Below are 25,646 nucleotides of genomic sequence, written 5' to 3'. Positions count from 1 at the left end.
AATATGAATTATAATTTTTTTATAGTATGGTTAAAACATACATATAGTACTTATATTTTAGTAATGATTTAAATGTATTTAGTTATTTTTGAACCTAAAGTATGATAAGAGTACTTTCATTATCAATTATTTTTGTTTTTTAACACTACCTCTGCCTAAATTTTCAAGAAAATATTTAAAGTTATAAAATAAAAACTAAGAAAAAATAGTAATATAAATAATATTTTTTTAGTAAACTAAAAGTTATTAAATTAAAAAAAAAGTTGTAAAAGGTTGGTAAAAAAAAAAAAAACTTTATTGTAAATGATTTAGAAATTTTATATTGTATTATTATATATTTTTTTTTTAAACATTTTGATTTAATTTAAACATATTGAATAGCAGTATTTTTTGTAAGTTACATTTCTTGCACATAAATATTTAAAATTTTAGCACTTCTTATTTTATGATTTTACTTACTGAATGAATAAAGCATCTTTAAACAAACATTTATATAAATTTTGAACTTGAAAAATTCTAATTGTATGCACTTTCTAGAAAAAAGCTTATTTGTGTGTGTTAGAAATAAACAATGTTAAGTACAATAAGGAAAAGCTTCAGAAGAAAAAAGAAGAGGCCCCCGCCAGTCACAAGTGACAGCAACAGGCCGGCCGAGTGGAAGCTCGACGAGGAGGCAGTTAAAAACTCAAGGTGCAGTTTCCATGTCAAGGTGAGTCTTTATTAATTTGTAAGAAATTTTCGTTTTTAATTAGTTTAAATACTTTGTAATCAACATATTATTTGAATAAAATGAAATTGGTAAAATGAAAGGCTACTAAAAAGTTTTTTTTTGTAAAAAATTCAATAATTTGCAATGATATTACTTTAACAATTCTAATAAATGACCAAAAATGGTAAATAAGTGAAATCATTTTTTAAGTATCTTGGGCAAGTGGAAGTACAAGAGTCTAGAGGAATGCATGTATGTGAAGGAGCTGTCAAAACACTAAAATCTGTGAGTTTAACAGATATTAATAACCATATGGTTTACTTTGTGATTTTTTAGTATGTAAATTTATTAAATTGCAAATACAGATATGATTTTTTTTGTAAATTTGTTTTTAATGAATATTGTTAACTTTTTTCGTTTTCGTATTAGTAATATTTGAAAACCAATAAAGTTGTTTTTATTTAATCTACAGTTTCACTATTCAATTATATATTGAAGCTTTTTTTACTGTACACAGTACTTTTTATATTAGATTTATAAATTCTTTTTTTTTTTTGAAAAATAATTTATTTACATTTTTGGTATATTTTTATGTTGTGTATATATTTATGTGTAGACGTACAGTAAACACTAAACAGGTTAACAACATATTACTTTATATTTTGTTATAAAACCATATATTATAATTAGAATGAAAACTTACAAATAAAAAACAATACCAAGTTAAGAATTAAGTTTTTCATTTTTCGTCCGAAGTAATAATGTATATAAAAGATACAATACATCCACTTGATACTTTTTATTTATTTTATTTTTAAATTTTTTTTATTGAAATGTATTTCAGTCAAAACTCTTTTAAGTAGCTAACAAAAGTATTTTTGTTTAAAACAATATGTTTTTTGTATTTTTTGCCTTGTATTGTTTTTTAATTTTTTTCATTAGTATATAAATAAAATAGTAATCTCCATTATGTGAAGATAATTCAAGTATATTTTTGTTGTATTCTCATGAATCATACAACAAAAAATATCAAGTTACACTGTTTTTATTTTCTGTGTACTGTGTTTTGTTATCCAGTGTTTTACTAACCTATTGAATGTTAACTATATAGGATCTATGTTAGTTTATTAAACTACCGAAATGTTTGTTTTGTATTAATTTACTTTTAAACTTGTTGTTTATGCAGGAAATCAGAAAAAACCGAATGCCAACTTTTTTTGGAAGGGTAAATTGATATGTTTAGATAATGCACGACTAAGTACTAATAATAACAAAGCATGAAACAATTTTCTATAAGCTGAATATAAAGTTTGATTGCTGCTATATTTGGTATCTTACTACTTTGTTATGTCCTTAAATGCCACAACACTAGATATAATCATTATATAACTTGTGAAAACTGAAGTGATTGAAGCTAATTTGAAGTATAAATTAAATGTGCTTAGTTTTAGTAAAAAATATAATCATTTTGCTTCTGAAAATAAATAAATTAGAATTAATGAAATTGTAAAAAATAAAAAACTAATGCTGCATGTAAATGTTATAGTACGGTTAGCTTATGTAACTAAACTAAAAGGTAATAGCCACTAAAACTACTCTAAATGCTATATTATACCAGTTAGAGCTTTTTTTAAATTGTTTAAATGTAAATGAACTCTGGTAATTAAAGCTAAGTTAAAGTTTAAATAAGACTAGTGTCTATTATGTAGCTTTTTGTTATTTTAATTGTTTTGTAATTCTTTTTTGTTTAGGTATACTTTATTACTCGTATGCTTTTATTAACTAACATAAAATTTTTAAAACTTATTTCAGGTACTCGTTATAATTATATGCTTTTACATTTGTATTATACTCAAAAGTTTTATGAAATTGTAATAAGTTAAAAATATTAAGTTTTTTTTAAAATAACCGTTTATTTTAGCAGTCTTTTATGATTATAAGTTTGATATGTATCGATTTTCAAAAAAACATTGTTTAAAAATTTCCAACATCTGTATCAAACATTGCCCATTTAAAAATGAAACTTAACTGTTGTCTGTGTGGCAAACAATTAGAAAAAGGCAAAAACAAATAGTTTTCAAAGCATTTTTTGCACAGGGCAAGAAAAAGAAAATAAAGGCCGTGCTGTACGTGACGCCGGACGCGTTGAGGGTCGTCGAAGATTCCACCAAGGCTCTGCTGCTCGACCAGACCATTGAAAAGGTGTCTTTCTGCGCCCCCGACCGCAACTACGACCGCGCGTTCTCGTACATCTGCAGGGACGGTACGACGAGGAGGTGGCTGTGCCACTCGTTCTTCGCCACCAAAGAGTCTGTTAGTTGCGTTCGTTTTATTGCGGTTTAATGATGTCATATTTTTATTGTGAAGTTAACTGCCGCTCATTCTGGATTGCCGAGGCTGTTTTCAGATTTTTAGAATAATAGAAATGTGTTTGTGTTGAGTTGAAATTTATAGTGAAATAAACAAATTTAAGCTCTTATTTATAAAGAAATAAACATTCTTTTGTGAACTAACACTCTTATTAACAGATAATTTTTAGTTTTAAGCTTTCGATGTTGTCTTATTTAAAGTAAATAGTAATTCAAGTTTTAGTTTGAGTAAGCAGGATATTATATTGTCTTATAGTCTTTATCCAAGTAAAGTCAAATCTTCATTGAAACAAAGGTTGTGTAAGCATCTTAAAACATTCTTTTTGATATTTTTTTCTAAACTTTTCACAAAATATTAAGATACACTTACTTGTGCTTCAAGAACATAATTTCTTTTATTACCAAAAAATGCAGACTTGTTTTTTGATTTTAATTAGAGGATTTATATACATCAGGCTAAATCGGTCTTTCTGGAAGGATTTGAAAAAAAGTCAGTTCAAATGCTTTAAAGTTTATGAATTTCTAAACTAAATTGAAAATATTTTATTTAAGAGTTGATTCTTAAGTTTCAAATTATTTCTAAATAAAAGTTTGGTAATTGCAGTTTTAGTAAAACTAAGTAAGTATTGACAAAATGTTAGGATTTGTCAGTAGAAATGCTTGAAATTTTCTGATATTCTTAAACAAATTTTGAATAAGTTTGTTTTATAAGTTGTGAATTTCTTTCTTATTAAGCATTTAGTTTTTCTAGCACATAGTAGATCGAATTCTCGTTTAACTGAAAATACAGTATAAAATCAATAATTGTAAATGTTTATTTTAATTTAATTTTTATGCAGACGAAGTTATGTAAATTGAAGTTTTTAATCTAAATGAAAAAAATCCTTTTGGAACAAAATATATAAGAATAAAAGTAGGTAGCCATTAATGTTTTTTTTTTTTTGGCTTTATGGTTTTGTATATTACGAAATAAGTTTAATGTAAACTTTAAAATTAAGGAAACTTAAACTTTTTTTTTTTAAATCTTGTAAACGTTTAATGGATATTAAATATAAAGTTCTAACAATGAAGTTAAGTGAACTAACACTCTGAAAGTAAAATGTTAAATATCCTTTCAGTGGTTGCATGGCAATTCAAGTTCAGGCAAATCAAATTCTTATTACATTCTAAAGGCCATATCTAATAAAATAAATTAAAACTGGAAAATAAAAATTTACTTTAAAAGTACTATTATTTATAAGCTACGCCGTTACAAATAAACTAATAAGCTTGGTTGTTTCATCTGGTTATTTGCCCAATTAGGCACCAACCAACAAGGTTTAGGGAAAATGTGAGTCTAAAGTTGCAAAGTTTTGCGTACAAGTGGAAAATACATTTTTATCACAATTGTATCTTGTAGAGATTAAAAGTCAGTAAAATTTTCTAAACCGTTTTACAGAAAAAAATCTGACCTAGTTTCCATACACAGTATGAATAATTAAACACATACTTAAAGAAGATTGTCAGAAAAATGTTGAGGTTTATTCTGTCTTCAAGAAAAATATTTCGACCATGTTATTTATAAGTTTAATTCGTAAGCTGAATTGCGTTTATTTAAAAAAATGGTTCTCCAGGGTGAAAGACTGTCCCATGCTGTAGGATGCGCGTTCGCTCAATGCTTGGAAAAGAAGCAGAAGAGAGAGAAGGAGGGAGTATCGGCCACGTACGAAAATAACGGGACGACTTTTGCCAGGGAGGGCAGTTTCAAAGTGAAAACCATGACTGAACAAGCTGCGGAAAACAAAGCTCTTAGAGGTATTTTAGTGTATTTTGAATGATGAAGAAAGCAAGTGTGTGTATTATACTAAAATATTTTAATATTTTATTTGTCTAAAAACCTTTTTTTGTTAATAGTGTTAATATATAAACAGCAATTGATTTATGAGTTTTGTTATTGTTTTTAAATGTATACTAATTTTCTTTTATAAGTTATAACCTCTAACTTAAAATTTCTAAATATAAGATATTGTTTTCTTATATATTATTTATCAATCTTTTTTTTTCTGAATGGTTTACAACTTCTTAAAAACAAATAGTCTCCACTTTTAGACAGTATATAAGTTTTTGGCTAACCTAATTATCTTAGTATGGACTGTTGGTTGAACTTAATCTAATTTAAAGGTTCAACTTAAATTTACTCTGTATAGTTTTATTGATTTATCTTATAAAAAGTTAATTTTATAATTTTGAGTTTTAGTATGTAATTTTATATTAACCTTGGCTGGAAGTACAAATATAAAACTTTGAGTTAAATTATATTTAGTATTTTACGAAAAAAAAATTACTTATAAAGTTGGACAAAATAAGTTTTCCCAAATAAAAAAAGTTGATAAAAAACTTAAAATTTTATTGATTTAGTGCTATAAAATTAAATAAATTCAGGGTTGCCAATTTACCTGGAATCCTGGAAAGACCTGGAATTTGACAATTTAGGCAAAAAATAACTGGAAAAACCTGGAATTTTGATCAAAAAACCAGGAATTTTTAAGAATTTTAACATTTTCAGTAGTAAAATTTCGGTTTGACTCAAAAAAATTATTATATAGATAAAAAAAAAATTGTCATCACCAATTCTTTTTTTTAACACATTTTGAATTGCTTTACACTATCTTTTCAATCTTTTTATACTATTTAACACAGTTTCATACCTTAAATTTAACTTTAAACTAAAAATAAACCCAAAAATGTGTACTTTTAAAAACCTGGAAACAATTTTGAAAAAAATGAGTGGCAACCCTGTAAATTTTGTCTAAATATTAATTCATAAAACAAAATATCTTATTTATTTTACATTTAATTCAAAATAGTTTTTTTTTGATAGTTTTGGTATAAATATACTAAACGCATTTTTATTAGGGTTGCCAAAAAACCTGGAGTTTTGAACAATTTTTACATGTTAAGCAGTGAAATTTTGGTTTGACACAAAAATTCTTTCATATAGATAAATAATTTTTGTCATCAACAAGAATTTTTTTTAGTAAAAAACACATTTAAAGTAGCTTTACAGTATCTTTTTAATGTTGTTACGTAATTTAACACAGTTTTTTACCTTAATCTTAATTTAAAACTGAAAATAGACCGAAAAACTTGTACTTTCAAAATCTTGGAGAAAATTTTGAAACCCCGAATAAAGTTTGCCAAAAACCAGTGGTAACCCTGTTTGTTTTGATACATTTTAGTAAAGTTTTAAAAATTAATAGACATTATACATTTTAAGTTTTCATTACCAAATCCAAACGTTAAAATTTTAGTTTTAACTCATTAGCTAGGACTAAACGGTAAATTTTGGTAAATTTTTAAATTAAGGTATTTGTTCTCAAATTAATATTAAAATAGATTAAATAGTCACTTGTATTCAAAAACTAGGTTTTATTTGTAGTTTTTAGATACTAACATGTATATTAAACAGAATTGAGTGGCGATAACACAAAGGAAGTGAAAGTCGATGTTCACAATCTCAAGTCAGTTCCAAGACCTCACGCTCCTGCCCATCTTGTCAGGCAAGCTTCTATGAGGTAAGCAGTATTTGTTATTCTGAACATTTTATTTTTTGAATAAAAGTTTGTTAGCTCCTATTTAATGCATGACATCTTGTAAAAATTTCTTTAAATAATATTTATGTACTTGAGTACTATTGTAAACATATTTATTTTTTATTTGTTCTCACATTAAAAAAAAAAAGTTGAAGTTTTATCGAAAAAAATATCAATGAATTTATATTGCTCAAAAAGTAATTATGAAACATTTTTTAAACTGAAGTTTCTGTAAATACTGTTTATAACAAGTCTTTTTTTTCATTTTATGTAATAGCTATCTTTCATTTAAGAATGTTAATTAACTTTTTATATTTTACAAAAGCTTTCATTTAATTTTGCATCAGATAAGAAACATGAACCAATATCAGCAGTATAAAGTTCGATTTTAGTTTAATTTGGTCAAGGTGTTATGTTAAGTATGAAAAGAAGTTTGAAGTGCACTTATCAACGATATTTGTTAAAACAGTTATGCTATGAAAAATTCTTAACAAACTTTCCTAGTCATACACACTGTGCATTGCAGATTTAAAATGTTAAATTTTTTTCACAATAAAAGTGAAGTGAGTTAAATATTTCTTTTAGTTTGTACTACTGTATATAGACTGCAGATGTAAGTTTTGTTTTTGGATAATCTAAAAGAATTTTTTGTTTTCAACTATGTATTTGTTTAAAATATAAAAGTCTGAAAAGTATTTAGTTTTTTATTTAAGGCTATGAGTTTAATTAAATTCAAGTTTTTGTTTTTTGTATGGCTAGATAATGAAGGACAGTTAGTATAGCTAGTAACAAGTCATGATAAAAACTAAAAAAGTATATGGTACTTATAAATATTGTATTTAATTCATTTAGTTCGGTTAAAAAATTTCAATTAAACTATTTTGAATACAATCAGAGATTTTTGTTTTAAAAACAACTGCATTTACAAAAAAGTTTTGTTTCTTTTAAGTTAGTCTACCAAGTTAAAGTGTTCAAACTTTTTTGCCTTCAATTTATATTCAACGAGTACTTTTCTAAAAAACGTTATTTTACATAAAATATACGAGGTTTTTACTCAATAAAATTTAAAAAATTGCTAAAGTATGTTATTTTTTTATAAATTTTCGAGCAAAAACTACGCAAAACTTCAGTTTTTGTTTTTTTATTCAAACTTATGCTTCCGTTCTGCAATTAGAGCATTTATAAGTTGTTTTTTATTGATTAATTTTGTTTTTATGATTAAAAACTATATATATAAAAATCTTTATTAGTGTATTTTGGTATTTCCATTACTGTGTCTGTAAGTATTTTTATATATCTAAAAGTAAATCCTCATTATTTGAAAATTTGAGGGCTATAGGATTGTTTTTAGTTTTTCAGTTGAATGTAATGCTGAATTAAAGTTAAAAGTTTTATGTAGGTTTAACAGCCTTTATCTTTTTTCTTTACTCATAGTTTGTTTGTAAGTTAATTTGTGGGTGAAAATTTTGTTTAAGCAAAACCAACGCTACATTTATGTGTTTTAAAAACATACATATGTCCAAATATACAATATAAGCTAATTTATAGTGTTTAAATATAGTTTGTCATATTAAAATAGTTGATGAAATTTGATGAAATAATTTTCGATTGTAGATTTAATAAACGGGTAGGTATCAGATTTGCACGGACACAAACTCTAAATTGCATTTATGTAGTCTGTAAACCCTAAAATTATTATTTTTTATAATAAAGTTAATTTGCCTGTTTTGACGAATTTAGACAATAAATATTTTAATTTGTAGAAGTATTTTTAAACCAAACTAAAAGGCATTTCAGGCTAGTTCAATTGTTTTGCAAACTCTAGTTACTTTAAAGGACTTTAAATGTTCTTTGCTTTCTTGTTTACATAGAATACACGCAATTATTTTCAAAATTTTTATTAGAAAATATTTTTTTAATAAATAAAATCTTGACTTTCAAAAAGGTTTAATTTTTCTTTATTATAAACACAAAATAATATTTAATGAAAGTAGCTATGTAATACTTACAACTAATGTTTGTTTTGCAAAATTTTAAACTTTACAAATAAATTGTTTAGGTATTTTTCCATTATTTACTTTCGTTTGAAACATATTTTCCCTGATAATTTACTTCGCTATATATTTTAACTATATCTGCACTAAGCTGATATAGGTTTTTAGTTGAACAAAAGTAATTAATTTTAAATTCAACTTCAAGTAAAGAGTTAATTGTTGTTTATTTACAAAGTTAGCTCTTAAAAACAAAAAGTTTGTAGATTATGAACAGCAGCTACTTGTGAGGGTTTAGTTTGAATATGTTTTATTGAGAGATTTACTACTAATAAGTATAATTTAAATCTATTTAGTTCAGAGAAAAACAACCGCAAGTATTCTAGTTTAACTCAAGTCAGGCGTTTTATTACATTTGAAACTATACAAAAGATATTTGAAAAAATTTATAAAATTCCAAGTTTTACATCCTGGTGGTGGTAGTTTTGTTTCATTTTTTATGCGTATTTCGTATCTAAAAATTAATAGAGTAGTCTAAAGTCTACCTAAAAATTATTAGCAAAACCTGTAATTGATTTTTATTTTGAATATTTGTGCAGTTTTTTAAATATGTTTTATTTTTTCACAGACCTCTCAGTCACAAAAACCGGTTTAAAGAAGGCCAAGAAAGCTTGCAGACTCCTTTCAAACGAAATATGTCACTACAAATTGGAAAGCTTCCATCCAACATGGCCAGGTGTGAAGTAATGAACCCCGGTTAGTTGGTTTTAATAGATTTACTTTCATTTGAACAGCTTACAATTTTCTTGCTCAATTACCGTTTATTGGTTTTATCTTATTTTCTATGTATGTTTTTTTGTTGAAATATTTTGCTTAAGGATATTTTAACAGCAGTTACCTTTCTAAGTTTAGAATTTTTGTTAATTTTTTAAATATAACTATTTTTATTTGAAATCACTTCAAACATAAAATTTTACTAAAAGCATACTATTAAGGTTGGGTGAAGTTATTAAAAAAACTAACAATGGCTCTTGTATATGTTGGTTGAGTATGAACGATAAGTTATTTTTTACAGTTCAAAATTATCTAAACTAAATTTTTAGCTATAGTCCATTTTGTAACAATATTCTGATACAAACTTATGGGCTACAATTTTTTCAGAAATTTAAAAATTCACTTAAAATCCACTTACGGTTTAATTTTTAAGCTAGAAACCTCAAGTTTTCAACAAGTAGTCTTTAAATACATACTTTAAAACGGATGTAGTCCAGTATATTAAAGAAAGTAAATCATTTTGAATTTATTAGTAAAAAAGTAGTGTTTCATTTTTTTTTGAGTTATCTTCAAAAAATTGTTTAGTTACTAAATACTGTAAACGTTTAAAAAAATATTGGTTTAAAATCGAAGAACATAGATTTATATTATAATACCTTTTTTTCGCCTTTTTAGTTTGCGCCGTCCATAAGGAGTCTATTGAACTAACCAGATTTAATTACTTGTTTTAGTTAAATAATTTGTTTTGAGTTTCTAAGCAACGAAAAGTGTCTTATAACTAAGATAAAACTAAAAGTTAAGATCAACTTGTAAAAAGACAAAGCGTCATTATGGCCTTTAATAAAGTACTGAAAAAAATTCAATTATGTCATTTTTAAAAATGAAGGATGCTATTGTTTTTTAATTTTCTTAAATGAAGTATTAGTTTGGTTATTAAATTGATAATCTATATTTTTAGTGTGGTTATTGTGAAAAAATATTCTACTATTTTTTTAATTTAAAAGAATTAAAGCAAATAATTAATATTTTTTAAATGCTTTGAACTACATTTATTCAATATTGCATATATTGTTTTTTTGCAGTTTTTGTTTAATGATATGTTTAATGTGTTATCGTTATAAACTATACTAAAATAATGTTGCTATCATACTTTTATGTGTTAAAAGTAAGTACGCTTTCACTTAGATTTTTTAGGTACAATAGTTTTTAAAAAAGTTCTGCTTTACATGCTTCATTAAATATTAAGTACGCTTAAAACTTTAATGGAAGCTAAAATTTTATCTCAACAGTTTTTATTTTAAAAATTTTAAAAGTTTAGTGTTATAGCCATATATAATTTGTATTACTACTTTATCTGTGTAATTTTATATATAGTAAAAACAAATTATACAGTAATCTTCCTTTATTGTACCAACATATGTTTCTGTGTGTTAACGAATCAAAACACTTCAACTGGGTTCTGTAAAAAAATAATTACTGTAATATATGAATAGAAGCATAGAATAAAGTAGGTGTATACATGTTTTCATTAAAATTAAATTATTTCTACAGATTTTTACAGGTTAATAGTTAATAATAGGTAAAATACTGAAAATTAAATCCGACTATTATAATACTATATAATATTTGCAATTATTAAGTCTAAACTAGGTAAAGTAAACTAAACAATAAAACAACAAATCATAATATAAACAAACCACTTACTTAAATGGAAAGAAATACTGATTCAAATTTATTTTACTGTTGTCAACGATTGCATAAAATACATCCAATAATTTCGTCACAATATATATGAAGATTAAGACAGCTATTTAATTTATATTATAAAGTTGGTTAATTTAGTCTTTATGTTTGGGAAAGCTAAGTGCTTTAATATAAAAAGTAGTGTGTAATCTATTTTGAATGAAAATGAAACAACAACCATTAATTAACGAATCAATAAAATTTAACAAGGGTAAAGACAATAAAATTCACAGGAACTTGATATAAAATGTGTTAATTAAAATAAATTATACAGTAATCTTCCTTTATTCTGCCAACATATGTTTCTGTGTGTCAACGAATCAACACACTTCAACTGGGTTCTGTAAAAAAATAATTACTGTAATGAGAGAATAGAAGCATAGAATAATGTAGGTAATTATTTTTTTACAGAACCCAGTTGAAGTGTGTTGATTCGTTGACACACAGAAACATATGTTGGTAGAATAAAGGAAGATTACTGTATAATTTGTTTTTATTTATATTCCAGTGAAGTTACTTTACTAGGATCTTTTGTTAGCAAACGATTAAAACTATATTTTGAACAGTTATAAAATGTGTTATATATATTAATTGTTTGTAATGATTAAATCTAAAATTATAACAAAATCAAAGTTAGATACAATTAGGAAGTAGATTTAGTTTAAATGTAAAAATTTAAAGTTTAAGAAAACAAAGCACATAAAAAACATACTTATTTTAAGCTTACAAAGCACTGGCCGATAATTAAGTTACAGCGACATACATAAAATCACAATGACTTAAATTACATATATATTGTATATAATAGTTGTTAAAATAATTGATTGTTGTTTTATAAAGTAGCAGTCGGGTGTTTAAATTGAGATCCCATACAGATATTTTAAGTATTTAATAATTAAACTGTGTTGTATATATGAAAGTTAAAATGTAAAACATAAAACAACAAGGTGGTCATATGCTAAGTATAAACCTGCAGTAAAAAGACCTCTAGCTCTATTGGGCGTAGTAGGTAAAAAAGCACGGTTTATCTTATATTTGAATAAAGGCTTCCATTTAAACTTGGAACTTAACACATAAAGGTGTGAAGAATTATAGTCGGAGGGTAAAGTGAATATATGAAATGTCGGAGAATACTTATATTTCAATAAACTTGTTTCACTAGGATCTTTTGTTAGCAAACGATTAAATCTATATTTTGAACAATTAAATTTATATATATTTTTTTTGATGTAGTTGTTAAAGAATTTGCTATTCATAAATATGAAAATATACTCATATGGTGTTTTAGGAAATTTAGAATAATACAATAAAAGTTTTATGTTATAAACCTGTGTTTTTTACTATATTATTTCAAATTTTATTTTACAATATAAAATAAAAAAGTTACTTTTTATTAAAATATAAATTTTGAACTATTTATTTTGTTCAACAGTTGATTTTTTTTTTAATTTAGTCTATATTTATACCTTGAATATATTTTAGCAGATAAAATTTTGTAGATTAATTTAAGATTATTTATTTTATCTAATAGTTGAGTTCTATTTTAATTTTGTAGATGTGTGGCTGTATTGAGTAAAAGTTTTTTGTGTCTATAAATTGTTATTGTATTTTTATTGAAATTTTAGCACAAAAAACCGTGTTTTAAAATTGTATTGAAAATTTTATAAACTTTTGTACAGTTTTTTTGTAAATTAGAAAAAAAAAGTCTGAAAAATATCACCATAAATTAATTGGAAGTTTTTAAAGAAGGAAATTTTAGTTTCAAAACAGTTAATGAACTTTTTTTAGCGTTGTGTAATATAAATAGTTTGATTAAAGCTTTTATCTTATTTTTCATAACAAGATTAAAAACTGAGTGGTAACTATAATTACAAAAACAGTATAAACTGTAATATTAATGATTACATAACGAAAGTTGTAAATATACTATTTTAAATAACTAACTAAGTGTAATCAAAATAAAAAATCCCCAAACAAACGTCATTGTAAACCAGTTATATCGTAAAACAGACAAAAAGTTTAAAGATAATGATGGAAATCTTTAACTATATAATTAATATTTAATGTAAATTTACCTACTTTGAATTTGGATTATCAGAATTAGGAGGTCCTATAATTACATGTATTATAACATATGCTGTATGTGTTTCCGAAAATATTCAAGTTATGATTTTATTCTATAAAAGGTGTAGGACGTTAGTCAATTATTAACTTGACTGTAAATTTGTTATCAATGTTTACAGTTTGTAAATCATTATAAAATATTGTTCTTACCTAATAATTTATTGATAAATTTAAAAACATATACCAACTTTTATGATAAACTTTTTTTTTAAGGATATCATACTGCATATATGTGTAGTTTTCTTAAATTACTTTTTTTTTCTTTATTTTATAATTGGAATAATATTATTTTTAAATTATAAATTAATTTAGCATCAAACTTAAAGCTGTTTAACTTATATTTTTACTTATTAATATCAAAAATAAAATACTTAACTATTTTTTTGCTGTTAAAAATTGAGCATACATTTGTAATTGTTTTGTTAAAAATCTGAATAAAAAAAAACAATTATTTATTTGTTGTTAAAATATTGTTGAAGTTTTTTAATTGTACAATAAGATAAAGTATGAATTTTAAGAATTATCAACTTAAGTTTTATTAAAGTTTAAAGCAATGTTTACAACAAGTTTTATTTGTTCTTATTTTTACAAAAAAATTAATTAAGCTTTATAAAAAATCGAAATTGTTTAAAAAATTGTACTTTAATAAAATCTTTTTTTTGTTAGTTTTATTGCGTTAAGAAGAATTTTGTCAATGAAAAAAAAAGTTTTTAATAATTAAAACTAATTAGCATAGTTGTTTTAATGAGGTTACAAAACATTAAACTAAAACATCCTTAATCTAATAGTCTCATAATGCAATAAAATTGTTCATGACGTAAAATATTTTATTTTTCAAATTGAGTTTTGTTACTTATTAAACACGAATATTTTTATTTTGAAATTTTTGAGCTGCTGCTTTTAAAGTGTCTATAAAGTTAAATAAGTTAGGAATACTAACAAGACTACAAACTGGAATGTAAGTAAACAGATCTGAAGTTTGTTTAAGTTGCATAATTTTATGAAAATAAACGATTTAGAATATAAATAATTTTAGTACCGGAAGTCGACGAAGAAGTTCACAATGACGTCACAAACGGAAATTTGTTTGCAGACGATCCGTTTGCGTCAGCTCCCATGCCGAAGAACATTTCTCAACAGCGTGAGTGAAAGTGTTACTTTTATTTAGTTTAGTTTTTGGTTTCATTATTCTAAATAGTAGACGTTATTAATATATATATATAATGTAATAGCAAATTAAAATCGAACTAGAGTAGACAACCTTTAGACTTTGAATGTAGTTTTTTTATACCTGCCCTGACTTGCCAAAAAGTTAAAATGTATTGATGTTATTAAATATGATGTTTATTTATAACTATTTTTGGAGATATTCAGCTAAAAGTTAAGAATTCTTATTAAAGCTTTTAAACCAAACCCCGTTGCAACAGAAAACTGCCTTGGGTGTTTTAGTTTTCCATTACTGACTACAAATTGTTTTCAAAGCACATTTCAGTGCAAATTTTCATAAAGATAATTAAAATTTTATAAATATACTGCTCACTTTGTTTGTCTTAAATATATTAGGAAGTGTACAGTTATATAATGGAAATGAAAATTGATTCTTTTGTAAAAGTGTAAACTATAAAATAGATTTTATGATACCAAATTTATAGTTAAGTGGGGTTTTATAAATATGTGGAATAGTTTTATTATTATTTATGTACAGCTTTATTTTTTAGTCAAAAATACAAATTTTTAAAATTCGCAGAAATATATCTTATAGTTTTAATCTAAAGCGATTTTAAATTAGCTACCTTGAAAGCTAATTATTGTTCCCAAAAATAAAAGTAATTACTTTTAAAAACTGTTATGTATTTAGTTATGAAAATGTAACTTAATTGTTCTTGATTATTTATATAGCACCCGTAATGTATGTGAAATGTTTCTATATATGTTTAAAAATTCGCTATACATACCTTAAAAAACCAATGTGTCGTTGTAAAACTCAAAATTTGCGTTTTTCCTTTCCTTTTGCTTTTTTTTTACAAAAATCAAAATTTTCTATATTATATTAAAAATAATTTTTGAGTTTATTTGTTTCTGAAAAGTTGTTTCTATGTTAGATATTATTTGATGATTTCTTTAAAATATATTTTTAAAAGGAAATAAGTTATATATATTTCTATTGATTTTTAAAATTTTCTTAGTCGTTTTTAAACTTGGTTTTTTTCTTTATTACAAATTTTTGCCATGTTTTTAATAAAATTTTTAGCAGCTGTTCTGAAATTTATAAACAGCCTAAGATATATTTTTAGCTTACAATTATTTTTACTTCATTTAATGCATAAATTTTCTCAAATTGCAAACACATAGTAAATCATTTAAACACTTATTTTTAAATTTGGGATTATTTGGTTATGTACGCTAGTAAGATTTTATAAATTTTATTGTTTTTAAGTTTCAACATGTGATGAATGTTTATAGATGAATTCAATTAAATGTAATCTTCCACTTTAAATAAGTTGCAAAATTCCTGCTTTATCAAGCACAAAACCCTTGCTGTTAGATCAAGCGTGAAAAATGTGCTCACTTTAAATTTTGTTTTAACCGATAAATGTTTTTTATTTTTTATTTAATTTTATAATTGAAAGCTTTTAAAAGCATGACGAAAGCAATTAGCTTTGACTATATAGCATATTTATTTGAGAAAAAAATGTATTTATAGTTTTAACATAATATAGTTGCTTAATTTTAAAAAAAGTAGTAAAACAAAAAATAATAATTTTTGAACTTAAAAATTATCAGTATACTAAAATAAATGTTTTTGAAGACGATTTAGAAATTAATTTGTTCATTTTTATTTTAAAAGATAGTCGTGTTATATATTTTAAAATATCATTAACTGCATAGTGTTTTAAATTTGATATACTTTGAAGCGATTAGTCATTCAAAATTAAGTTTACTCAACTCAAAAGAAACTAATGTTTCTACTTTTTTATACAAGTTCTTCATTTATCCCAAACACAGTTATTTTGTAAATTAGTTTGAAGCATTAACGTAGTAACTATTCATCATACAGTTAACAAGACATCGCCAGTCATGAAACCAGTTCTGCTTCACAACCAACCATCAAACCAAATGGTATCTTCCTCATTGCAACAACCAACTTCAACGACCAACCCGTGGCAATCAAATGGTCACCAGAGAACTCCGTCTCAGGCCGATGAGTGGTTGAAGCAGGTTTTTATTGTTGATGAAGTGTATTAAGTGTTAATTAGTTGTATAACAAGTTAATAAACTTGGTAATCAAAAGCAACCAATTATATTCCATATGTTGAAATTTGAAATTCGTTTATTTTTTTTTACACATAATTGGATTAATTGAAGTTTTAGCTGAAAATTTCATTTACCTTCAAGTTTATAAACTTTTAATCACTAATACTGAGGTATGTAGCTGATATTTTATTCTTTACCTGATAATTAAAGTTTTGCAATTAATTCCAAGACATTTATCCTAAAAATCAAGTTATGATAGTGCAAAATTATCAAAATACTTTTTCGAGGTAAGTATTTATCCAGCAACTTTTTATCAGTAATTAACACACTGGTTTGCTTCATTTACTGCAAAATCTGTTATTTCTGCTCATTTTCAAATAATCTAACAGTGCGATGTAAACTAAAACAAAAATGATGCACATGTTCACACAACTTTCAAAAGTCCGTGTCGTAGTGTTGAAATAATCATTAAACTCAGATCATGAGCACGCAGCAACCGGCGGTGAGCCAACATCCGGGTTTCGCGAACAACACCAGCACCGCGTTCCAGTTCAGCATGTGAGGGAAGTTTCGCTGTCGGCTGTTCCCGATGCGCTCTGGCAAGTCAAATTTTGCAGAGCCCTCAGAAATGTGTTGGCTGCAAGGAAGCGATGTTTCAGTCAGAAGGATGCGCGTTCCTGCATCTAAGCGTGGACATTTATGTTTGAACATACAACTTTGTTTGGTTCACATGGAACTTTTACTAATGGTTTCTAATACCTCTGTTTTTTTTTTAAATTAACTCCGTACAAGATTAGTTAGTTATATGCAGTTGCAAAAAGTAATTAACCAGTTTCTCTAAGTTTTTAATTTTTGGATTTTTTTGTAGTTGTATATTTTGTATATTTCTTAGGTTTTTCAATTAATTTATTACCAATTAAATCCAAAAAAAAAGTGGTGCCTTAACTTTTTTTAAGGTTTTTACAACGTTAAAAATATAAAATATATATTTCAGTTTTAAGCTTGGTTGTTTTAGTTAAAGTTCTAATGTGATAGCTGTTCATCTAATTTTTCTTACAAAAATCATAATAACAGACAAGTCAAATGTTTATTTTGTCTTGATTAAGTTTTTGTTAATTATGTTTTTACTTTTCGTAGTAGTTTTTGATGAATGTTTAGATTTCAGGCTATTGCAATCATTGAATAATCTATAAGATTACTACTATATACTATGACTACTAAAAATTGAAGGCTTAAAAAATTTACGCAAGTTTATTTAAAAAAAAGAATAGTTCAAGTATTATAAACACGTGATTTTTAATAAATGTAAATAAATGTTTGTAATTTTAAAATTCATATTTTTTTTTTCACTTAAAAGGCGAATCAACCAGTCCGAGCAAAGTCCCCTTTCGTCCCATTGGTAGTTTTGATTTATCTGCAATAAATTTGTTTGACGTTGATGTTTCATTAAACCTTTATTTTAGTATCTGTTTAAATAATTTTCATGCTCCTGTTAACTTTTGAAGATTCAAGATGTTTAATGTTAGTTCATAAAAGTTTAATTGTAAACATTTATAAGTTTCAACGTATTTTAAAAGAGCTTAAATTCAATTTTGGGTTGAACTGACATGATTTAGACTTGCTATCTTCAAACCAGTATTTCATTCCCTGTTTCTGGTGTTGGTAAAATATTGACTTTCCCACCGGCTTTTTCACAACCAGGTACTTTTTTTTGTTGACTTCATTTATTTTCTCAGTTATTTCTTTAAACTCTTCTTTTTTGTTTACTACTTTGTGCTCTTTTACTCCTGTTGTTTGTCATAAGTGTTATTAAAACAGTTGTTTTTCGTAAATATTTTTCGCTATTAATTTTGTACTACTTACAAACTTTCATTAATAATGATAAAACTGCATTTGTAATCAAACTTTTGAATCTAGCAGAATACTCAATTTTTTATTAGTGCTTTTTACAAACTATGCTTATTATATACGATACACGCTAACAACGTTGATTTGAGTTAGTTTTCCAGCGCTACCTAGTATGTTTATGTACGGTGCTTCAAAAAATTTCTGTTTAGATTGTTATTCACTTATTTATAATCTATTAAATCCTAATAGCAATGAATTGTTTTTATGTATATAGTTTTATTAGTATATTTATTTTTTAATAAATAAAGTTTTAAGTTCTTATTTTCGTCTTAAAAAATACTAAAGAGTAAATCATTGTGTATGATTGATGACATGTTTTTTTTACTTGTAAAAGTTACACTTCTTTATCAATTTCACTTTTTAGAAGAAAATTTGTTTGGCTTTATTTATTAGAAGAATAAGCTGGTGTAACCTACTTGGTTTTTAATTGGTTTGATCATTATTAGTATCTTTGAAAGTATACAGAGTATGTTTAAATGTTTTAAAGATAGAATTAAAAGTATAGACTCATATGAAAATCCTTTAATACATATAAAAAGTTACAACAGTTCTTTTAACACTGAAAAACAAGTTACAATCATCACTTTAAATTAGTTAAGAATATATAAACACATTAACGAGTCGTATGATTTTTTTTTCATTAGATCTTCATTTAAAAAAATGATTTTAGCAATTACATTCTATAAATTTACAAAGTAATTCTTATTTAAATTTTTCTGTAAATAAGTATAAACGATTTAAGTTGCTTGTTTCTCAATACAGTGGCCAAGTTCAATTATTGAATAACATTTTGTACAAACTTAATTACTTCTGCTTATATTTGGTTTAAAAAAAAAATCAAATAATAAAGCTAAAGTTTCTGTTCAATCTAAAACTAGTTTTAACTATAATTTTTCTCACCCATGAAGTTGAAAATGTTTAGAATATGTGAATGTTAGTATGAAGGTTTGATCATACCACTTTGATCATCAGATCACAATCTTTTAGGGCTACACTGAGGCCTGGGTTTTGTTCTTATTGAAGTTCCTCAGCCAATTGCAACTGAAAAGCCTGCAGTCATCAATGTACAAATATTGTGGAAAACGTATTAAACGTTGCACGGCAAAAGACAAAGCTAACGTTATTGATCGTACCACCAATCGGTTGCTTAATGTTAAAACATGTTAAACCGTTTGTAGATTGACGAATGTAAGCTTTTCGCTTGCGACTGGTTGACAAGTTTCAAGGAGAACAAAACCCTGGTCTAATTCCACCGAAGGCTTGTGGTCTGATGATCGAAGTGGTATGGTCAAACCTTAATGACAACTTAAGCTTGTCCCAAGGCTTATGAAGTCCCGGCTTAGGTTCTGTAGACTTTTGCATATTTTTTCTTTAATGTGTATAATAGAAAATACTTTTATAAGTATATAAGATAACAAAAATTTTTAATCAAGAATTTCGTAATGATCCTGAAAATTCATGTAAATAATTTAAAAAATGAAATTTAAGTCTAATAATAATTTTTAAATAGTACTAATCAGGGTTGCCACGGGTCAGGCTAAGTCAGTTTTTTAGGTCAAAGTGTCAAAATTTTTCAGTTCTAATTTACAAAATTCCTTAACAATTTTTAATGCCTTAAAATGGTTAAATTAAACAAAAAAATCCGTTATAAAGTCAGAATTAATTTGGAGCATTTTCCTAGAAACATGTTAAATTATTACCCTATTTGAATATGTAGTTGTTATATGTAAGTTTTTTAGTACTAATGATCTGTGGCAAGAACACTTCTATAGTGAAACTTTCACTACTTAATAGAAAGTTTGTAGCTAAGAATTACTAGTCTAAATTTAAAAAAAAACCTGACAGAAAGTTTTTACTTTGATTTAAAAATGTGTACTGTTTAAGAAGTGCATACTAAAATACGTACTTGTCAAAATATATGTACTCAATGTACGTACTTATCTAAATATGCGTACTCATAATGCTTTTTAACTAGAAGTGCGTACTTAAATTGTGTACCTAACAGGAAGGTAAAATTCAGACTTTATGAGTCAAAATATTGAAAATTCAGACTAAATTTACAAGATTTTGCATGGCAACAAGAAAACGTTTACTTAAATTAATTAATAAATTACTAATATTTTGCGAGATAAAACATATATGATATAGATGAACGAAAAAACATAAATATTTAGTACAAAGTTTGTTTTTTAAGTGCGTAGCTAAATAAAAGGTAGCAAATATATCTTCTGTACTGGATTTTTCTTACAATTTACTTGATTAAATACAGTTTGGTGACTTTCCCACTTTTTTTTATTAAAAACATAGTTTTCATTCAGTTTGTATATATATGTGAAATATTTTTTTTTGTTAAGAGTTTTTTATGCGTATACGAAGTTTTTTTTTCTACTTTGTTCCCTGCCTATCTAAGATTAAAATTATCTTGCATGGTTTTTAAACAAAATTCTTTCTACAATACCATTCAAGACAAGTTTAATCTTAGGTTTGCGTGGAACAAATTAGCTAAAAATAAGAGGTTTATTGAGTTGAAATAAAACTTTAGCGATAAACATTGTAAGGAGTCGAACATTTAACCTAGTTTGTTTTAAGGTATAAAAGGGGGCTAAGACAACCTTTATAAAATTTATGGTACACTGTGTAACAATTAAATTTTTATCAAAAAGTCAAGTAAAACAATTTAAAAACGTCTAAACAAATAAAGAGGTGAGTCATCATTTAAATTTTGTATAACATATGAAACACATTATTAACTCAATGCATTACAATAAATTTACAACATTAAAATTTGTTACAATTTTTTTTGTGCTTTTGAATTTATAAAATGCGTAACTAAAAGAAAGTGCGTAACCAAACAAGTGCGTAGATTAGCGAGAGGCAATTGTACCCCATGATTTTATATGAACATGAGAACTATCTAACTAAATGTTTTAAAGACTAGAATATTGCTGAGTTCGCTTTTTTGGATTGTGTTCGAAATGCGAAGTTAAGTGGTAGGATACTGTACTTTGCTAATTAAACTAACCTATTTGAAACTAATTATTTTGATTTAAAATAAACTTATCAACTTTAAAGTGAAGCAATAATCTGAAATTCGTTTTACGGAAGTCTATGTTTGTAAACTAGTTTATATTTTAAAAACAATTAAACCAGAAATTAAGTTGCTATACTATACAGAAATAATAATAAAAAAAATTGCATAGAATTTTTTATTAATTAATTGAACTACGTTTATATATATCAAAAAGTTGACACAGTTCCACGGAGTTCTGAAAAAATAAGTACTGCAAAAAAGGGTAGAATATAAAGAAGATGAATATTTGTATTAAAAAAATATAAGCTGTAATTACTATTTATTAAAAGCATTAATAGCTATTACTACTGTGCAATGAAAACTTATATGTTGAGTATTTAATGCACATTAATAAATTAAAATGTAGTGCTTCTAAAAATTACTTGCTTATGAATTAATACAATTAAATATAGTACTGTGCAAATTATTGTTATTATTGTATATTTCAATCTAATTATATTATTAAGATCCTTATTTGCAAAATATTAGCAAGTAAGTTTTGAATATTTTTACTATACATGATAAACTTAATCAACATAAAAGTTCTTAAATTTTTGCTTTACACCATACCTCTACTCCTAAAATTGTATTTTACTGACAATTATATTAGATCAAGACATTTAAAGCCTGTTTAAATCTTCTGGAAGCCAAAAATAGGTTTATAGTTTGTATATAAAAAGCTTAGTAGTAAAAACTGTGAATGAATACTTGCTTAGAGCTAGAGTTGCTTATTTAACAAAATAACGTTAAGAAACGTGATAGTAACACTGTATGAAAATTATATTAGATGTAAGTTAAATGTTTATAACTTTTTAAAAAATACGATAAGTTTGCCTTATATTACCTGAAAATTTAACACTTGTTGTCATAAGTAAAAAAAAACATAAAAAAACGTTCATTACTAGGATTGAACACAAAAGACTAAAATACTAGATTAAAAGACTTACATCAGTTATAAGTACAATAGTTAAGAACCTGATAATTTTTTTTCCCTTAATTATAAAACAGTTTGATTTTTTCTGAAACTTTATTGGATGTTTTTAAAAATAAGTTGGTAGCCTAAAGTTTTATTAAATTTGTAAGATCGCAATGATACTGTGTTCCAGTTTATATCATTTAGTACATAGTTACATAAAAAGTTTAATGCTGTAGTTCTTACCGTGCCTTAAAATTTTTAACAACTCTTGTTGTACAATCAGTTTGAAAAATAGATTATAGAAAATTATATACATTTAGCTGGATGTTTTAATACTTTTTGAAAAGGTTTATGTATATATAAATATGAAGATTTATCTAATTATATAAAAACTATAAATTATACAGCTGTTTCACACATGAAATGTAAAATTTCATGTGCTCCTCAGTAAGCTACAGTTTATTATAATAGTAAACAGAAATTTAGATTTTGAAAATTTTTATAATAATTGTGACGTAGTAATGATACAGTTTATTGTACAGTTAGCTGAATTTGAAAATAATACGCTGTAATTGTTAATTTTAGGAAAGTTTAGAAAGATTACTTTAGAAAAATGTTTTTTAAGCTATTAGAAGATTTTTTTTTGGACTGTTGGAAAAATTTTATAAAATACACGTATTTGCTGCTTAAATTTTATTTTGTTTTAATATTTAGTTGGATTTAATTTTGTTAAAAAAGTATTTTTGATAATGGATGCATATGTTAAGTCTTTCGCTTTTCTTGTTTAGTATTATGTTCTTATCTGATTTTTCGATTTCTATTTTTTCTAAGTTACAAAGTTTGCAGCCGAATTTAGTATTGAATTTTGATTTGGTCCTGTTTAATATTTCCCATTTAATTTAGTAGTCTGTATTGTTATCTTTTAAGTTCCATATGTAGTTCGCTAGTTCTGTTGTGTTATTATAGATATGAATATATATATATTGTAATAATTTTTAAGTTCTGGTCAATAGTGCTCGACAATGAGGTTTTATATCTCGTATACGAAACGGTCGTATAAATATGTTGTATTTTATATAATGAAATATATATATATATATAACTTATTAAGAAAATGCAATTTTAAAAGTTCTAGAACATATGTTTAATAAAGACAAAAAAAGATTGTCCTTAATCTTCAGCTAGCTCAATTTAGAATAAAAAGCACTTTGGTATACAGAGATGCAAAAGTTATACAAAAAAACAATATGACGCAAGGTTGAATATTGTACATTAAAAATATTCGGTTCAAAAATTGATCTTCAACCTAACTAAAAAAACAATTAAAATTCACAAAAACCACAGTTAAGTGACCATAAAATACTTTAAAATTTATTTTATTTTATGAGGAGTTTTTTCATATGTTGACAAGACGATATGAATTCACTCCTCTTATTTAAACAACCTTCCTTTTTCAACACATACACAACGGCTGTTGATTCTTTTAAGCACAGCCTACAAACAGGGTTATTACCATATGCTATTAGCTGTGCTCTTTTTATCATCTCTCAAGTTAATTTAAAATCAATATTTTTTGCGCTTTAGGCCGCAAATATACTTTGAAAGCTCAGTCTCATTTTCGTATACACCACCTTTAAAATATTTTTTATGGTTAGCATACCGAAATCTGAACTAAGTTGAGCATAAGCCAATGTAGAATTTCTTTTCAAGGTCTAGAGTTCAGAGGTTAAAATCTCTGTTTACCAAAGTTTTTTTTATTTTAAATTGAACTAGCTAAAGATTAAAGACAATCTTTTGTTGACTTTATGAAACATATGTTCAAGAATTTTTTAAATCGCATTTTCCTAATAAATCATTTAAAAGCTCTTCAAGTGGGCTCTGTAGAAATTAATTAAGTTTAAACAACCACCTTATTTTCTATATGTATATGTATATATATAGTTTAATAAAAAAATACGATTTTAAAATACTAGTACATATGTTTCCTAAAGCTAAACGCTTTAATAATCAGCTAGTTAAATTAAAAATAATTTAAACTTGATTAAAGCGTTTAGCTTTATGAAACATTTGTACTAGTGTTTTAAAATCGTATATTTCTATTAAACTATTTTAAGCCCTTCAAGTGGGCTCTGTAGAAGGTGTTCAAGTTTGAATAACCACCTTATTTTATATGTAAATTTATATACATATATATACTTGTTATAGTCTTTTAGTTGATAAAAATACTCTTTTGGTCAAATATTATTTATCTTATGACATCTTTGGTTTGCAAAACTAATATTTTTAATAATTTTCTTATAATTAGTATTAAAAAAAGTACTAAGTTACAAAACTCAGTATACTTATGTCGTCCAAATGCATTTTTTATTTAGTCTTTCTAAGTAAGAACTAATGATTCATTTAAATCTAGTTTCCAAACACTTGTGTATCCTTGAAATATATTTTGATAGGAATACATCTAAAGAGAATCACTATGGTGGAAGAAATTTGTTTTTGTTTAAAGTTTTATTTAAACACGGACGATTAAAATACATTGTAGTGTTTATATTAAGTTAAGAGCTAGAACTTTTGATAAACATTTAAAGCGTGAATACATACTGTTAAACTAGGGGTGGAATATTTACAAACCACGGGCCTGATTTAGCCCGCTAACAGAAATATCTGGCTTACGACGCATTTTTTAGCTTGAAAACTGTTTTTTCAAAACAATAAAAATTCAGCTTTATTATTGTGATACTTTAATTTAAAGGTTGCTTTAATATGATTCTTAGTAAACATTAATGCCTATATATAATAATATCTTTCAAATTTAATTTTCATAAAGTTTTTTATTTAACAACACAATTTTCAAAATTACGCGGTCCGCGAAAAATATTTTCAGGTCAACCTGGCTCACCGATTAAAAAAGCATCCTACTCTTTTGTTATTCCTTACAGGTGCGTTAAGTAAACACGTGTCTCTATTGTTTTTAAAAAATTTAGGCTGTATGGTAAACAATCGAAAGTTAGATTGAAATGAAACTAACTTAACAAACATACCGTTATTTTCAGTTTCTCCATTTGTTTTATTTAGCTTGTATATTGAATCTAGGCCTTTTCTGGCGTTTTCTAAAAGGTCTCTGTTCAAACTGCGTTGCTTTCCGATAAGTATTGCTGCATGCTCTGGAGACAAAAGTTTATTGTCTCTCATTTCATGAGGTTAGTTTTAGAAAGTAA

General features: G+C 25.1%; 2 protein-coding genes across 4 annotated transcripts; one reads left to right on the top strand and one right to left on the bottom strand.

Moving 5' to 3' along the window:
* Positions 1–543: 543 nt before the first annotated feature.
* LOC145833782 (protein numb homolog) lies at positions 544–18,641 on the top strand. Of its 3 annotated transcripts, none has more exons than XM_082940961.1 (10): positions 544–709; positions 920–994; positions 1,896–1,934; positions 2,807–3,022; positions 4,692–4,872; positions 6,527–6,632; positions 9,270–9,397; positions 14,319–14,423; positions 16,341–16,501; positions 17,016–18,641. In XM_082940961.1, exons 1-10 carry the CDS (start codon positions 572–574, stop codon positions 17,097–17,099), a joined length of 1,233 nt encoding a protein of 410 aa, XP_082797087.1. In that variant the 5' UTR covers positions 544–571; the 3' UTR covers positions 17,100–18,641. The 3 variants fall into 3 exon arrangements, with proteins under 3 accessions (XP_082797087.1, XP_082797089.1, XP_082797088.1); XM_082940963.1 differs by having other exon boundaries at positions 16,927–17,056; XM_082940962.1 differs by lacking the exon at positions 1,896–1,934.
* LOC145833784 (uncharacterized) lies at positions 17,762–25,646 on the bottom strand. The gene is made up of 3 exons (XM_082940964.1): positions 25,470–25,646; positions 18,145–18,324; positions 17,762–17,951 (listed from the first exon to the last, which is right to left on the bottom strand). Exons 1-3 carry the CDS (start codon positions 25,618–25,620, stop codon positions 17,884–17,886), a joined length of 399 nt encoding a protein of 132 aa, XP_082797090.1. The 5' UTR covers positions 25,621–25,646; the 3' UTR covers positions 17,762–17,883.

The sequence above is a fragment of the Thalia democratica genome, chromosome 4, assembly GCF_965202585.1.
Source record: "Thalia democratica chromosome 4, ktThaDemo2.hap1.1, whole genome shotgun sequence".
In the NCBI taxonomy this organism is placed as follows: Eukaryota; Metazoa; Chordata; class Thaliacea; order Salpida; family Salpidae; genus Thalia; species Thalia democratica.
Note: the sequence above shows the minus strand (reverse complement) of the source record. Positions and strands in the feature narration are given on the sequence as shown.

What these genes read in the sequence shown, in the direction of transcription:
- LOC145833784 (XM_082940964.1), bottom strand. Translation starts at nt 25,620, where the DNA reads ATGAGAGACAATAAACTTTTGTCTCCAGAGCATGCAGCAATACTTATC. An exon ending in TGGAGAAACTGAAAATAACG is followed by an intron (nt 18,325 to 25,469) that starts GTATGTTTGTTA and finishes GACAAACAACAG; the next exon opens with GAGTAAAAGAGCACAAAGTA. An exon ending in AGATAGCAAGTCTAAATCAT is followed by an intron (nt 17,952 to 18,144) that starts GTCAGTTCAACC and finishes AATTTATTGCAG; the next exon opens with ATAAATCAAAACTACCAATG.
- LOC145833782 (XM_082940961.1), top strand. Translation starts at nt 572, where the DNA reads ATGTTAAGTACAATAAGGAAAAGCTTCAGAAGAAAAAAGAAGAGGCCC. An exon ending in TGCCAACTTTTTTTGGAAGG is followed by an intron (nt 1,935 to 2,806) that starts GTAAATTGATAT and finishes TTTTTTGCACAG; the next exon opens with GGCAAGAAAAAGAAAATAAA. An exon ending in GTCAGGCAAGCTTCTATGAG is followed by an intron (nt 6,633 to 9,269) that starts GTAAGCAGTATT and finishes ATTTTTTCACAG; the next exon opens with ACCTCTCAGTCACAAAAACC.